Source organism: Hylobates moloch, unplaced genomic scaffold (assembly GCF_009828535.3).
Source record: "Hylobates moloch isolate HMO894 unplaced genomic scaffold, HMol_V3 SCAFFOLD_2, whole genome shotgun sequence".
Taxonomy (NCBI): domain Eukaryota; kingdom Metazoa; phylum Chordata; class Mammalia; order Primates; family Hylobatidae; genus Hylobates; species Hylobates moloch.
In genome coordinates this window covers 64182486-64199856 of record NW_026652277.1, presented here as the reverse complement: position 1 = coordinate 64199856, position 17371 = coordinate 64182486, and the positions used below count along the sequence as shown (strand labels likewise).

At 41.0% G+C, this 17371-nt stretch overlaps 1 protein-coding gene across 2 annotated transcripts in view; it reads left to right on the top strand.

Annotated features, from left to right (window-relative positions):
• SCFD2 (sec1 family domain containing 2) overlaps positions 1–17371 on the top strand; it is a 500388-nt gene that overhangs the window by 456243 nt on the left and 26774 nt on the right. For both annotated transcript variants that reach the window (XM_058434181.1, XM_032150992.2), the window contains exon 6: positions 7361–7506. In XM_058434181.1, the coding sequence (XP_058290164.1) occupies positions 7361–7506 (146 nt within the window). The remainder of the gene's footprint in view (positions 1–7360; positions 7507–17371) is intronic.

The window sequence follows — 17371 nt, the reverse complement described above, 5'->3', positions numbered from 1 at the left end:
CCACCACACTGGCTATTTTTTTAAAATTTTTTGTAGAGACAGAGTCTTGCTATATTGCCCAGGCTGGTCTCAAACACCTAGCCTCAAGTGATCCTCCCACCTCGGTCTCCCAAAGTTCTGGGATTACAGGCATGAGCCACTGCACCTCGCCTATAATTTTTTTATGTTAGAACTTGAAGTCACATTAGGTTATTAAACATGAAACTGATGACAGATACAACTGCCTGAGTAGTATAAATATAGAACCTCAGAAATAATGTGCTTATATATTGTTTTATGTGAAATATATGTAATGCATCTAATAAATATGTGTATATATAATAGATATAATTTATATATTCTAAACCAGCCTCCACCTGACCCAGTCACCAGAATCACTCACACTTCACAATCTTTTTATAAAATAGGACTAACGCCAAAACCCTGACCAATCACAGTTCTAAGGCTATTTCCATGTCCTGTGCACACCTGCTCTTCCCAGCTGAGTTGTGTGTTTCCGAAAGTCAACTGTGTTTGTTCTCAAACCTGTGTGTGCCAGTTGTACTTGTTATTAAATTGCAAGATTTAATTAAATGTTCTCACATACTGATGAAGTATGAACTCAAAAAGAAAATTGTCTCAGTGAAAACCAAATTGGATGTTTTTGAAAGACCCAGTAAAAATGGGTCATTAATAAAAATGCCTTTGAATTAGGTGTGAACAAGGCAATTGTAAAAGATTGAAGAAGACAATTTAAAATCTAGAAGAATTCCATCCTCAGATTGTGCTGCAGGTGTCTTTAACTTCTGGTTCCACTTTAAATGGGATTGCATATGGTATGTCGGAAATCCTACCTAGTAAATAATGTTTTTTTAAAAAGAACTCTAATCAGCAGACAATACTAAAAAAAAAAAAAAAAAAATTACCTTGGTCTGTCATCAAAGGATTAGTGAATGAAAACACATTTATATTTTAATTTAAAGACTACATATATGAATATGTACTTATACATATGGAGGTGTGGATAGAGTAATTTAGAAATGTTTGTAAGAGAGAGATTGATTTTCCATGATCCCCCTCTTTTAATGACTTTTCCAATCACACAGCAGTCCAAGCATATTTGGAAAGAGGGCTTCTATTGTTGTTTATTTGCCTCATGCACTTCCCGGGACTGTCCTACTCAAGAGGGGTTTTATACAGTCAGCGTCACTAGAAAATTTCAGATATGATGCCACTTGCTAAGGTTTATTTGATTTTTACTTCATTTAGTTTTGTTTTCATTTGCCAAACATTTATTGAAAGCCATGAGAAAAGACTCCATTTTAAAAACAATCATTTGAAAAGAGAGAAAAGGCGTTGTCAGACTGCTGGATGGATGGGGGAGGTCGTGACCCCCAGTGCTCTGCCCTCTCTGGCTGTGTCACACCCCCAAGCCAACCCTTTCTCTAACTGCCCCAGGAGCCCATGGAGGTGGCCCCTGCTGCACTGGGGCTTGCTGAGAGGCAGGCAGGCAGGCAGGAGTGCAAACTAGAAACTGGGCCTGAGGTTCTCAAACTCAGGCCAGTAGAAAAATGAGACCAGTCTTAGACCAGATGAGAAAATAGCCTCTTGACCAGGGTTAAAGTATATTTTTTGACCCTGGCTTTTCCCAAACAGATGTGAGGGGCCTGAGGGGGCTTTGGAACTGTGCAGATAATGATATCAGTAAATAGGGAGACATTTCAAATCCTACTCTAGCTATGCCGTCCTACTCCCAGCTTATCAAGCCACACATGTGCATGATTTTTGCTTGACCTGCATAAATGCATATGTGTACAGCGTGCGTGCGTGTGTGTGTGTGTGTGTGTGTTGTGTGTGTGTGTGTGAAAGCCACAGGTAAGGGCTACTTCAGCTCTAATCCAGACTGAAGTACCCTTCTGATGAAAGATGTTTTATTTTCCTAAATACCTAAGTAATGAAACCAAACTTATGGAAACCAGGTTCTTATGAAAAGGTGCCCCAAGCACCAGCAAGTTTCAAGACTGTTTCCTGAGAGAACCAAACAGAAGAGAACTAGGTAGACTGGAGTAAGGAGCAGGGCTTCATTTCAGCCATCCCAGAAGGATCATTAAGCTGTTCTGTTTTGTCTCCATTTTAATTATGTTGGGGCTGGAAATAGACCCACACTGTGGGTCCCTGCGGTGTGCATAGCCATGGAAACCATTCCTCTCACTCTGCTGAAGGAAAGGGGCTTCAGTAAGTGGAGAAGGGTGAGGGGGGAATAGAGGAAGTGTAGGTGCTGACACAGGAGCCCTATTTTGTTGATCTGAGGGGTAACTAGACCCCTGCCCAGGAGGTCCTCAAGCCCTCTAGAGAAAGAAATTACAGAGGCATGAGTCATCCCCCGGTTATGGAAGAACATAGGGCACCCTAGGGGATTGAGGGCTTCCCCTATCAAGAAGTGGGCAACTGAAGTACACAGACCGTGCTTGACTAAAGGTTACAATCAGCTTCTGGTTTATTATCTGTTTAACTGAGTGGATTAAATGGGAATTGACTGGAATTGGACACTTAAAGTTTCCTTACAAAAGGCCGTTATCTCATAAGCTGGCTTAATGGAACAGCCTGTCAGGGGCTTATTAGAAGTAACTGAATACAGCACCATACAGAGCAGAGATTCAAAGGAGGCTGTGCAACCAGGCCCGGGATACCTCACACCTCGTATGGCCAAAAAAGAAGGATCTAAGGTCTAGCTACAAACCACACTGTTAGCATCTAACCTAGAGACAGGCCCAGGTCTTCCCAAAAAGAAAGGTGCTCGCAACTCCCTCCATTTTAGCATCTCTTTGGTTTAAATGTGAATTAAGTGTTTTGTTGATCTCATATAAATATATGGCCTTAGCAGATATGAAATAGCACATATATAAATAAAAAAGCACATGTAGCATACATATATATATATACACACATGTGGCCTTAGCAGATATGAAAGGCAGCAGAATGTCGTGTTTAACAGGACCAACTTTGGAGTTAGACTGTAAGGGTTTGAATCTTAGCTTTACCATGTACTGATTGAGTGAGTTTGTGTTACTTAACTTCTCTGTGGCTCAGTTTCTCCATCTGCAAAATGAGAATGATAATAGTACCTAGCACATTAGGTGTCTGTGGAGATTAAATGAGCTAATATGTATAAACTTCTTAGAATAGTTTCTAGCATAGTGTGAGCAACTGGTGCTTATATATTACTATTATCACAGAAAATAATTCATCCCATTTAACAGCTTTTGTACCCATATTCCATCTTATCTATCAATTCAGCATATATTTGGAATGAGCTGCATTCACAGATGAGATTTGGAATTGTGGGAGGCAGCATACATGGAGAAGTTCAGGTCTGCAATCAGGGATATTTGAACCCTGGCTCTGCTGGGAATAGTGATGTGATCTTGCATAAGTCATTTATCATGACTGATCCGTATTTCTAAAGGGGGTGTGTGTGTGTAACTTTCATTATAGGGTTTGGGAAAATAAATGTAAATCCTTCTTTTGGTGAGGATTGATGTGATTATGAAAAATGCTTAAAGACTGATAAAAATGAGTCACCTTTGGCCCAGTATCCCTAAAACATATGTATCATAGAACTTTGAGGATGACAGACAAATTGGAGAGGGTTAATGATTTGGACAGAAATTGCCCATGTACAGTTGGCTTGAAAAATAGACATAATTGACTATTTTTCAGCAAGGTTGACTATATTTGTGAATTTAGGACTTTGCATTTTCCTTCCAGCAGTTTCTTTAACAGTCTTATTTTTCTGTTGGGTTCATTTGAGTTCAATTTACCAGTAGTAACCTGTAAACACTTATATCAGACAACCTGCTCCACAGTAGACCCAAATCTCTGCAATTACACAGCCTATGATTAATTAATGTCAATGTATAATCCACAATTTTCATGTGTGATCTAGGATTTTAAGTAAATATTGTATAATCTAGTAGATGATTCTATTCCACCCAGCCTAATGAATGAATATCATACTTCTCATATTCCAAAAAATTGCAATAGACCATATGGAAAATGGATGACTCTTTCTGTTCTATAGAAACTGAATTACTTTAAATAAAAAAATTAGTCTATTTAGCTGGATTGACTTTTAGAGAAACTGAAAGACTTTGTGTGATATTAGAACTAGTAGTGTTTTTTTCTCCTTGTTTTTTTGCCTTTTTAAATTTGAAAAAGTAGTACATGGTACGCAACTCCTAGACATAATTAATTCAGTTTCTCACATCTTAAATGGCTGAGCCTAGGGGTCGAAGGAAAGAAGTCACATGTTGAGTGAGAAGCCATAACCTCCCAGGGTTTCTTCTGGCTGGTGATTGCCTAAAGCACAAGTTAGTGTATTTCAACTGAAGTGTGATGCCAACAGCAAGCACGCTGTGATATCAATCAATGTTCTGTACCTGTGGCTCTAAACTTGCCTTGGTTATGAACTCTTTTAACATCAAGAGGGAATTATAGACATGCTCCCCATAGAACTACACATTTTCTTCTTTCCTCAAAGCTTGGCATAGAATTCCAGGAAGTTCCCATGAACTTCCTGAATCCCTTCATTCTTCCCCTACCCCCCAATCCCCTGCAGTCTATGAATCCCATGTGTGTAGGGTCCACTGACGTGAGGAGGCATCTTCTCACTGAGCTTGACCACACTTTCATTTATTTGTTTGTGTATTTATTTATTTATTTATTTATTTGAGATGCAGTCTCACTGTGTCACCCAGGCTGGAGTGCTGTGGCACGATCTCAGCTCACTGCAACCTCCACTTCCTGGGCTCAAGCAATTCTCATTCCTCAGCCTCCCAAGTAGGTGGGATTATACGTGGCCTGCCACCATGTCCAGCTAATTTTTGTATTTTTTGTAGAGACAGGGTTTCACCACGTTGGCCAGGCTGGTCTCGAACTCCTGACCTCAAGTGATCCACCCGCCCCAGCCTTCCAAAGTGCTGGGATTACAGGTGTGAGCCACCACATCCAGCCTGATTTTTTTTAATGGCAATGGGTTGGACATTTCTGGAAACCAGGAAATGAAGATTAATCAGAGGCTTTTGCCCATCCTTTAAGAGTTATTACATACAATGTCACACAGTGACTGAGAGTACAAGCTCAGCTTCTCACATGCCACCTCGCTGTGTCTGATGCAGCTGGATTCTTTTGGATGTTTCTGTGTATGTTAGATTCATTCCATTTTAGTTTAAGCTTGTTTGAATCTACCTCTACTCCCTAAAAACTGTTTCTCTTCAACACGTGTATCCTCACTTTACATCTACTAGGATAGCTATAATTAAGAAGATAGCTAATAATAAGCATTGGTTAGGATGTAGAGAAATTGAAACCCTCTTACACTGCTGGTGGGAATGTAAAATAGTGCAATCAGTTTGGAAAACAGCCTAGCACTTCCTCAAAAGGTTAAACACAAAGTTACCATATGACCAGCTGTTCTACTCCTAGGTATATACCCAAGAGAAATGAAAATGTATGTCCACACAAAAACATATACATGTAAAACTAGCAGCATTACTCATGATAACCAAAAGGCAAAAACAACCCAAATTTCCATTAACCGATGAGTCGATATATAAAATATGCTATTTCCACATTCCATATACATGAATATTCTATATACAATGAAATATTAGTAGGCAATAAGAAATGAAGTACTAATGCTACAACTTGGATGAATCCTGAAAACATTATGGTAAGTGAAAGAAACCAGTCACAAAAGACTACATATTCTGTCATTCTGTTTGTATGAAATGTCCAGAATAGGTAAATCCATAGAGACAAGGACATTAGGGATTGCCAGGGGCTGGAGGGGGCAGAAATCGGGGGTGACTGCTAACAGGTATGGGATTTCTTGTTGGGGTGACACAGTGTTCTAAAATTGTGGTGGTGATGATGGTTGTTAAACTCAGAATATACTAAAAGCTTTGAATTGTATACTTTAAATGGGTAACCATATAGTATATGAATTATATCTCAACAAAGCCGTTACTAAAAAAATAAAGCCAGACCTGTCTTCAAATCACTACTGTCTTGAGACAAGGATGTGGGTGCGAATACTGAATTTGGAAAGATATCCCAAAGCACAGTCAGGAGGTAGGGAAGTGAGATGGGGGAGGAAGGAAAGCCACTAATGGGGGTATTAATGGGTGAGTTGATGTTGTGGGCAGTGGGGGCTTCATCCTTCTGGGGCCCCTCGGAAAGGCTGTGCAGACCACAACTCAGAATTACTCCTCCATGGGAAGAGAGAATGGGATTATCTCCATGAGTGTTGACTCCCCAGCACTCCCAGCCTGCCCCATACACAAGCCGAACATGCTTCTACATCAGAGAAAGCCCTTAGACAAGAAGAGGCAGAGGCAGAGAGAGACAGACAGGCTGACTGCCTGACATGCAGGTACTGAGGTAGGAAGCAGTCAGAATACACAGAAACTTTACCACTCCCACAGGGGACACCCAGGGTGACTGAGCAGGTATGGGCAGGGCCTTGGCAATCCTTGACACGACTGCTTTCAGGGGTGTTACTTAACCTACGCCTCAGTCCCCTTATTCTTAAAATGGAAAAGACAATAGTTCCTGCCTCGTATGGATGATGTGACGATGAATGAGTTAATGTAGCCGATGTATTTGAGAGAGGTAAGAAGACATATTTTTAATCTTTTCCTATTTTTTTAACTTATCCATGATCATGTCTCTTCTGAATGAGCTTCTAACAAAACAGAGGTACGTTCTTCTGAGTTTGAAAAAGAAACAGAAGGTTGCAGAAAACTGTCTTCTTGTTAAGTCCCCCATGTTTGATCAGCTTTGAATGGCCACCCTCTGAAATGTGCCACGTGCTTTGTTAGCGCATTAGACAGATGCCCATTGCAGTGAGTTCTGTCCCTGGAGCAACACTGTGATCTTTCTCATTCTTGCTGTCCTGCTGTATGGAAACTATTGGTGGGATTCAAGCAAGCGAGTTTGATCATAACAGTCTCTCGTATTTTCCTTTGTGTCTCCTCGTATTTTCCCAAAGTTGTGTTCCGAGGATTATGGGCCCTAGGAGCTTGCTTTCTGTGAAATATCTGCAGTCTAGGGATGGAAGCCAGTGGCTGCAATCCCAGGCAGTTTTGAGTTCCACTTCTGTCAAAGGCATTTATACTTAATTTGCTTCGTTGCTCATGGACGATTGAAACAGCCCAGTTGGTAAACAGCCAGGGGAAAACAGGGTAAAAAATAGCAATAATAATAATAATAATAAAAGAAAAACAATAAAATCTCCCAACTACATTACATCGAGCTCAAGCTGTCATGATGAAAACTTAAAGATTTACTCACTCAAGAAAATATCTCTGGATTTTTTCAGACTGGGACTCTTCAATTAACCTGACATTTCACAAATCCAAAATTGCTGTGGATGAACTGTTTACTTCTCTTCGGGATATTGCTGGAGCTCGGAGTCTCCTGAAACAGTTTAAGTCTGTATATGTTCCTGGAAATCATACCCACCAGGCAAGTATATACGTTTTAAAGTAACCTTCTAATCTGTCGTACTTCTAGGATTCAGAGTCTATAACTACAGGAAAAGGTTCCCTTTTAACCTCCCTAAAATCAAAGGTTTGTTCTAGATGATCTCCAAGTTCTCTTTTAGTTCAGAGTTTTGGGTCCCACAGAATCTGAAAGCCTCTCAATTCATTTATGCCCCAGGCTTGATACGGTGGGATGAGCACTGAGTTGGGAGTCAGCCACGGCTTTCTAACTGTGAGTCTGTTGCAGGCTGATTCTATAGCCTTCTGCAAGTCCCTTCTCTCTTCTGGGAGCCAATGACTACAGGTACCAAATGAGGGGCTGGCCTTAGAGGATTCCCAAGTTTCTGGAACTAACCAGTCTGTAAACATTTTGAACGAGTAGAATAATGAAAAGCACCTAATAATGTTAGAACAAGGGAAAAAGTTTGTGATGAAAATATGTGTTATTTAAAATTCCTCCACTGCTTTCAAAAGAGGGCAGGAGGACCTAAGAAGAATGTTTTTTGACCATTGAGTAAGAAGATGGTATCAAGATTAAGGTGTAATTGCTGTGTAAAAACTCAGAGGGGGAAAGTACATAGAAAGACCCAAAGGGAAGCTGAAGGAATAAAGAAAGGTTAGAGTCATTGAGGCTGGGGAGTCTTTGTTGGACAAGGTAGGACACAGAACTAAGGTTCCTGGTGGCCAAAGATGAGCTCTCAGGGAAGAACAAATGTTTCTGATGGAAAAGATGACTAAGTTTAACTGTGGGGAATCTTATTTATTTCTCCATAAAACCTTTAGTAAAATAAACTCTATTTGTTGAGGCTTTTTGGAGAGCTGAATGTGCTGTTAGTGGGGAGGAGTTCAGCTTCAGAGTGCTGACTCTTTAAGGGAGACTTGAGCTAATGTTACCCACTGCAGCCTAGCACACTCCAGATTCTTCCTCCAGTATCCTGTATTTCTTTGGGAGCTGATACCTGAAGAGCACTTCTACATTGGATTTTTCCTTTGATTACCACAAGTTATGCCAGGGAGGCATTATTATTCCAAGATCCAGGAAGGCCAAGTGATGTGCCACAGGCATGCAGATGGCCAGGGGCAGATGCCAGATCTTTGCTGCCGGCCCAAAACCTCCTCCCTGACTATAATATGGTTCTCATAGAGATTCTAGAAGTGTTGATTGATGTTGCTGATGATCATCTGAAATCCTACCAAGATACTGAAGACCTTAGAAACTGTCACTCTTCTTAGAAACATAAAGATTTTCATCCTTTACTCAAAGATCTGAGAATGCCGTGGCGACAAAATACAGATAAAATCACTCAGATAATCATACGTAGTTTTGTCATTTTAAAAAATCAGCAATCTTAAATACTATAATGTGGACTAGTTCCAAAAGACATGCTAGAACTAGTGATATATGATGACATTGAGACCAAAAATGTCAAGAAGCAAGTAGCTGGTATAGTTGGCAAAGAGAAAATAAACCAATAAATGAATGAGGTCTTTTCCATTTTATGTCATCCGGGTGGCTGATTTGGCCAACTTCACGTAAACACGTATTAGCTATATATCTTGCACGTGAAAAGGACAATGATAAGTTTCTTAGACCTTATCTCCCTGCTGCCAACGCTGTCATTTCTCCAGCCCTCAGAACCCTGTCTTGAGGCCATGGCCTTTGGAAAATGGAGTTTCCCTTTGTTGCATATGTCCCCCCTTACAATAGTCAATAACATCAGCACACTCCCAACAATCCTAAGTGTCAGTGAGTGGGAAGTGGGGTGGAGGTAGGGTAATGTGTGTACGTTGGGGGGATTAAATAAATAATGATACAGACACATGGTGAAATGCTGTGCAAGCATTACAATGAGTGGAATTGACCTAGATATGCTGAGCAGGGTGTGTGTTTGAATCCTTGGCCCAGGGTCCACTTCTTGGGGAGCTCAACTGAAACAGAGGTCCATGATCAATTGGGTGGCAGTGGGGGGACATGTAGGTCATTCTGTAAAGCATTATTCTATTTTTGTAAAAATAGAATAAAATAAATATTTCATAGGTATGTATATTTAATGTCTTTAAAATTTAGGAAAAATGTATGATGGTTACCTTATGGTGGATGGGTAGGATTGGATGGATAAGGGGAAACACTGATTTCTTGCTTTATTTTTACATATTCTATACACGTGACACTTTTTAATGGGATTATGGGTGATTTTTACCTCTGAGTTTTTCAATGTTTTTCAAATTTAAAATATTTTTAAATTACAGATGTAAGCCTTGTGACAACAGGGATTTTTATGGGTTTTGTTCCCTGCCATATCCCCAGTACCTAGAGTGGCATCTGTCACATAGTGGATGCTTAGTAAATATTTGTTAGGTGCATCTTAAGTACAATACATATATCTTTATTACAGATCAGGGGATTTATTGGGACACAAAATATGCATACATAGGAAAGTACAAGTGTCCAGACTAGACTCAGAGTCCAGCTGTGTGTCTGGTTTTGAAAAATAGTCCTTGGCTAAACAATCTTCTGTTCATCTCATCTCCCAATTTGGTCCTCAGCCCTGTGGCTCCAGAAGAAATCTATGCTTTCTACCCAGCTCCATGCTGTCTCCAGACAGAATCTGATTGAGATATCCTGGGCTCCTCGGCCACGTGGGAGAGCGCTAGCTGGCCTGGCGCTGGATTCCTGTTCCGCGTCTGACCTATGCTGCATATTAGGATCTAGGCCTTGGGCCCCCACTGGCCCCACCTTCCCCCCCAGTGGCCCTGCATCCTGCTGTGATGCGCGTGCACTGTCTCAGAGCCACTCCTGTTTCCCTTGCTAGGACTAGAGGCACCTCTTATTTTAATCTTTACCCATTAACCCGTTAGGAAAAGTGTCAATCACAGTTCAGATGCAGAAAGCAGACACCATCTAGTCACTTTAAGGAGAAGTTGTCCCAGCTGCGTTACATCGAGCATATAAAATCTCTATAGGGGTCAGAGGAGTGGGATCGGACTAGACCTCCAGAAATAAATCCCAGAATATCACCACAGGCCTGGCCCTCCAGGACAGCCAGGACCTTTTCACAGCCTGGAGAGTGGGGGCAATGGGGATCGAGAGGCAACCACAGAAGCTCTTGACTTAAAGAACATGTCACCAAAGCTGGAGACAGCACCTGTCTTTGATCACCGTGGTGTCTGTATGGGCTAGCTCAGTGCTTGCCACCTAGTGGGTGGGTAGATGGATGGCTAGATGGATCCTAGATTGTGCATGTTATCTAGAATGGCATCTCTTACATTTTTAATTCTTAGTGAGAGGGAACTTAGCACAGAGGATAACAGAACAGATTTTCAAGCCATAACATCGGGGTTCATAGTCCAGCTGTCCCCTCTACTAACTATGTGACCTTGGGCAAGCAACTTCACATCTCTGTGCCTGGTTCCTACTCTGTAAGAGGGAGCTAATAATAGTTGCTCTCTCGTAAAAATGCTCTAATGATTTGGTGAATTAATACATATAAAACTCTTAGAACATGCTGAGTGCAGTGGTTCACACCTGTAATCCCAGCTACTGGGGAGGCTGAGGTGAAAGAATAACTTAAGGCTAGGAGTTCAAGACCAGCCTGGGAAACACGGCAAGACTCCATCTCTAAAAAAAATTCTTAAATTTAAAAAAATTAGGTGGGTGTGGTGGCAGGCATCTGTAATCCCAGCTACTAGGGAGGCTAAGACAAAAGGATCACTTAAACCCAGGAGTTCCAGGCTGTAGTGAGCTATTATTTTGCTACTGTACTTTAGCCTGATACCCCTTCTCAAAAACAAAAAACAAAAAACTTCTTAGAATAATATCTGACACTGAGACAGCACTATGTAAGCATTTGCTATCACAGCCATTGTAACAGTAAAGAACAAAAGAGGCCTTCCTTTGTCTTCTTTTGCAACATTTTATCTTTTCCATTGTTAGGACATGGGCTACACAGAAAGGGTGTCTTTCAAAAGCTGAGTGTCCTGTTAGCTGCTGTGCAGCAGCAGGTTTATTGCTGACACCCATTAGTTTTAAAAGGATGTGTTTGTTGGTCGCTTCTGTTGACTGGAAACCTAAGCCCCCAACTGTGCCTGTGCAGAAAGTGTTTTTTTTGTTTTGTTTTGTTTTGTTTTGTTTTTGAGACAGAGTCTCACTCTGTCGCAGAAGCTGTAGTGTAGTGGCGCAATCTCGGCTCACTGCAACCTCTGCCTCCCAGGTTCAGGCGATTCTCATGCCTCAGCCTTCCAAGTAGCTGGGACTACAGGTGCACGCCATCATGCCCAGCTACATTGTTTTTGTATTTTTAGTAGAGACAGGGTTTCACCATGTTGGCCAGGCTGGTCTTGAACTCCTGACTTCAGGTGATCTGCCCGCCTTGGCCTCCCAAAGTGCTGGGATTACAGGCATGAGCTACTGCGCCTGGCCGCAGAAAGTCTTCTTACCTTTCCGTTTCTTACTGCAAATGCTCAGTTTAATGAGAGGCTTAATCTCCCCATTAAATGCCACAGTGTCTGATGTGATGCCATTCCTCAGCTGCGACACCAGGAGGATATTAGGCAGATGTCTCAGGGCAGGGAGCTTATATGGGGCTTTCAGACAAAATACTGTATGGCTCTCGCATGGCTTGCCTTGGCATGCATCTTGAAGAGCAGGGCTGAGTTGCAGAAAACCTTCCACAGACGCATACTGTACTTTGTGCCTCTGGCATGTTGAACAAGAGCATTTCGAACCAGCAGTGCCTGAGGAGGCTTGATTCATCTTGTGCTCAATGAAATATGGCTCTCTGAACAGGCTGTATGCCTCGCCTCTTGTCAACAGTCCCCAGCCCTGGCCTCCAGTTGTTCTTTTCCAAGTGCTAAGTTCTATTCCTCCTCCTGATTCTTTCTAACAGAGCTGCTAGCATCCTTTCTGAAGGAATCAGCATGGGGTAGGACTAAACTGAAGGCCAGGAAACTTGGCTCTGTCCTGAGTCTGCTTCTAATTGGCTGTGTGAACTCAAGCAAACATGTTAATATGTTTGGGCTTCACCTTCCTCATATTGAATTGAAGGGGCTATACTCAAATTTTTAAAAACTAATCTGCTTCTGGATTGAAGCATGGGTGGATGGATGGATGGATGGATGAACAGACAGACAAATGAACCATTTTAAAATCTACAAATAAATTGTTTCCTTTAAGAAGATGAAAGGAGAAAAAACAGTCATCGTGTAGCAAAAAATAAAAATAAAGGAGCCATGGATTAGTCGAAGCCATGGGCAATTTTGAACAGATGTTTTTCTGTGCTGTCTTGGGTTGAAGCAAAATGAATATCCTCCCAGTAAGCCCGGTTTTTACACTAGTTTCTCAAGATTGTATCTGACTTATTATATGTTATGTCAGGAACTGCTGCTATACTCACTGCTTTTCCTGAAGAGCTAACATTCAAGTCAACAAAAGAATCTTCCAGATCCGCCACACAGTATGTTCACCCCAACAGAGTAACCAGAGACATTGACACAAGTATTTTAGTTATCGTATTTTACTTAAATGTGGTATTTTTTTAAAGATTCATTTTTTGAAACTTCAACTATTCCATGTGTATCAGCCATCAAGGGGTCTCTTTAAGCTCTACCAAGCTATCAGGCCAGCCTCATGAGGCTCTCATACAGGGCCACGATATGACCTTCATGGGCCCCTTTTTTTGTAAAAATAAAAAATAGTAAAAAGCATGTGGTACAATTGCATTGGTGTAAAAATAAATACATCAATATTATATGTATATCAAAACATCACTTTCACCTTAAAGTATTTTTTCTTTTGATTTAAAAAAATGCATTTTCATGGGCCCTCAAAAGGAATGTGGGCCCAAGGCACTTTATGTTTGTATCTAACAAATAAGTCAGCTCTGTGGTCATGGCTCCCACTTGACACAAGTGTGCCCGAGACAGGAACGTAGCTCCCCATCAGGAGAGCATCAGGCATTTTTCTTCCTTGGAGTAGTCCCTATGACCATCCATGAAGCTTGAAGCAGTCCACGCAGCTACTGAGGAGCTACTTGGACTGGTTTCAAGGTGACAGCTCAGGAGTGAGAGAGCTAGATTCACATGGGATGAATACACAAGTCCCCTGGCTTAAAAACCTCATATCCTATAAGGAGCTAATTTCTCTGTAAGAACTCCACAGACATAGCTTCCAGCACTCCTCCAAAGGACGTGTCCAATTATTATTCAAGAATCGTTATACTCAGAGAAGCCCAAAGCTCTGGCTTTCTATCAAATTTTTATAGTTCTTCCAGTTTAATGCAGTTTACCAACCAGGGGTCATTTTTGTCATAAGCAATCTTGCCTGGCTGCATAGTTTGACATTCTTCCTTTATCAGGTTTCCAGGGAAACAGAGATAAAAAGTTAACCAAAGGTTAAATTCTTATGCAGAAGGGAAAAGGGTTTAATAATCTTTTACCTACAACCTGCAGCTTGCCAGTTGTTAAGGAAATATTTACATTAATGTTCCAATCAAAACTTAACAATGTGTCTATGGCAGAGACCATCCTGTGTATTCCCAAAACTCCATTGCCTTTTCTTCTGGAGCAAACAGTTAGACTACTTTTTCCAGGTTCCTTTGTAGAACTGTGACTAGTTATGGCCAATGAACTGTGGTGGAAGTGATACATATCACTTTAGGGCTGGACCCATAAAGTCTCTGGAAATCCTTGATACTCTCTCTCTCTCATTCATCATCTGCTGATGAGAGGTAAAGTCTTCAGTGTAGGATTCTAATGCTCTAGGGAATGGTGTAGCACAGCGGTGCCCAACCTTTTTGTCACCAAGGACCTGTTTCATGAAAGGCACCAGGTGGTGCAGGGTGGGGGGGGGTGTGGCTTCAGGATGATTCAAGTACATTGCATTTATTATGCACTTTATTTCTATTATTACATTGTGATATATAATGAAATAATTATATAACTCACCATAATACAGAATCAGTGGGAGAGGTGAGCTTGTTTTCCTGAAACTAGACAGTCCTGTCTGTGGGTGATGGGAGACTGAGACAGTGACAGGCCATCAGACATTAGATTTGCATAAGGAGCACGCAACCTAGAACCCTCACATGTGCAGTTCACAATAGGGTTTGTGATCCTAGGAGAATCTAATGCCATCACTGATCTGACAGGAGGCGGAACTCAGGCGGTAATGCAAGTGATGGGAAGCAACTGTAAATACTGATGAAGCTTCACTCATTCACCCACTGCTCAACTCCTACTGTGTGGCTCGGTTCCTAACAGGCCACAAACCAGTAGCGGTCCATGGCCTGGAGTTGGGGACGCCTGGTGTAGCAGGAACCTGGGTCTCTGAATGATTGGGCAGGGCACAGATCTCCTATTGCCAACCCGCACTGGATGTGATATAAGCAATAAATAAATGATCAGCAAGAAAAGGAAAGAACAAATTTTTCTGAGTTTTTAATTCCTCTCCCAATCTTCCAAAAAGGTGAACTGGCAGAGTGTTTGATTAGGAAAACTAAAGTACTATGGTTTACCCTCTTAATATGGAGACAAATTATATGGCTAATCTCTCCTCTGGCCCTTCCTAGCATGCGAGAGAATCTTTGAGTAGGGCACCAGAGAAACCACATCTGTCTCCACTATCACCACCTTCTCCTTTGCTGAGAAGTGAGTCATTCCTGGCTGAGTAGAAAATTTCATGAAAGTCAGAGGGTTCCCATCTAAGAAGTCATTGCCAAGCAGTTCATTCTAACCAGATTGCAGTGACATGATTTAGGGCACAAAATGGTCCAAACTAAGAGGCTGAGAGACAGAAACCAAAGGTTCTCCTCATTAGAAACTTAACTGGAAATTTTTTTTATTAAGAAGGCACAAGTAGTTTCGTGCCTGAGAAAGTCTTTACCAAATTATGCTCTCTGAATACACAATGTAATCCAGTTGTTCTTTACTTAGTTCTTTCAGTAGAAAATTTAGAGGGTTTTTTTTCCCCATATTCCCATTCAAGTAGGAAAACCTATCAACTTCTCTATGAATTAATATTTACATCATTTAGTATGCTTTTGGTTACAATTAAAAATAGATAAAGAAAAAAGTTCTAAAAAGCTTAAACAAGAAAGGTAATTTTTTTTTCTGCCTTTCTAGCCCCTGATTCTTGCCCCTCTCCTTTTTTCCCATTTTATGTCTTTTTTAAAAATCTTAATGCTTTTAGATAAAATATTAAACCAGAGTGTCCCTCTCATCCTCTACTACACTGTTTTAGTGGAATAAATGTATTTTAGAATAAATTTTTATAATGTTCATTATCTCATCTTTTCTGTTAATATCTGTACCTGTTTCTGTCAGTGTTCAAGATTTGTCGTGTTTTGTTTTGTTTGTAGACTTAATCAGCTTCTGTTACTATTATAGCATTATGCATACTGATAGTTTACTAAATAAAATGCCACTTTGAGCTTGAAAAAAAAGAAAGGTAATTTATTAAATCCTATGACTTAAAAGTCTAGAGGAGGGGCAGCTTCAAGTGGTGAAAGGCCATCGTCAGGGTAATGGTGGCAGGAATTGCAAATAAACAGGAGAAGCAAGTTCCTGCCTGTTCTTCCTGCCTTCCGGTCTCCCTCTAGTGCCCCCTATCGGCAGAGTCTACCGGACTTAGCTAGCAAAGCACAGAAGTGGTTTTCAGAGTCTCAGCCCAGCATCACAGAACTGAGTCTAGAAGAGAGAGTTTGGAATTGAGAGACAATAGCTTGATAACTATCACATTTTCGTAGAAAATGTTATTTCAAAATTGTTGTTATATGAAAAGATAATCAGAGAGATGCAATCAAAACAATGTAAGAAATGAATATCAAAGAGGTAGGTCAGGCAATTAATAAAAGCATTTATGTTCTTTTCCTGGATTATGTGATGTGTTTGCTGTTACTTTTCTGTATTTTAAATCATAGTTTCTTTTCTCCTGCTAAATAAATGTTCAACTACATACCTTAAAAAAATAAAAAACAAAAAAGATTTCTAACATTTCCAGTGTAGCACAGAACAATCACAAAGTCTCAAGAATGAAGAGGTTAAGAAAACAGCACTTCTAAAATCTCTGCTCACTACCCCCAAGGAGAACCCAGCTCAGCGAGCATTTTCTCCTGGATGTTTCATTCCCCAAAGTTTAGTCGAAAGTGGAGCAAGGGAAAGAGAGAGAGTGATCCTAGTGTCCCTACTTTCCCCAATCCCTCCATAACTCCTGCTTTCCCCTGTCTCCCAGTCTACATTGGGGTCACAGGACCCTTGAGAACAAATCCTATCACCCCAGGTACACTGTGCCTTGCACAGAGGAGGTACAGAGTATAGTGTTTTCGCTTAATTACAGAGCCACCTTTGTGCTGTGTATGATCTCTTTTTCAGAACTACTACTCTTCCTTTTTGTACAGTACATCTTATGGAGAATGACAATCTTTTTTTTTTATGGGTTAAGGGGTTGCATTAGTCCGTTCTCATGCTGCTAATAAAGACATTCCCGAGACTGAGTAATTTATAAAGAAAAGAGGTTTAATTGACTCACAGTTCCACAGGGTTGGGGAAGCCTCAGGAAACTTACAATTATGGCAGAAGGGGAAGCAAACATGCTCTTCTTCTCAGCAGCATCAAGGAGAAGTGCTGAGCAAAAGGTGGGGAAGCTGCTTGTAAAACCATCGGATCTCATAAGAACTTTCCCACTGTCATGAGAACAGCATGAGTGTAACCGCCCCCATGACTAAACTACCTCCCACCAGGTCCCTCTCGCTACATGTGGGGATTATGGGATCCATAATTCAAGATGAGATTTGGGTAGGGACACAGCCAAACCATATCGGGGTATATTTTCTTCTCTCTTAAATATGACAGCT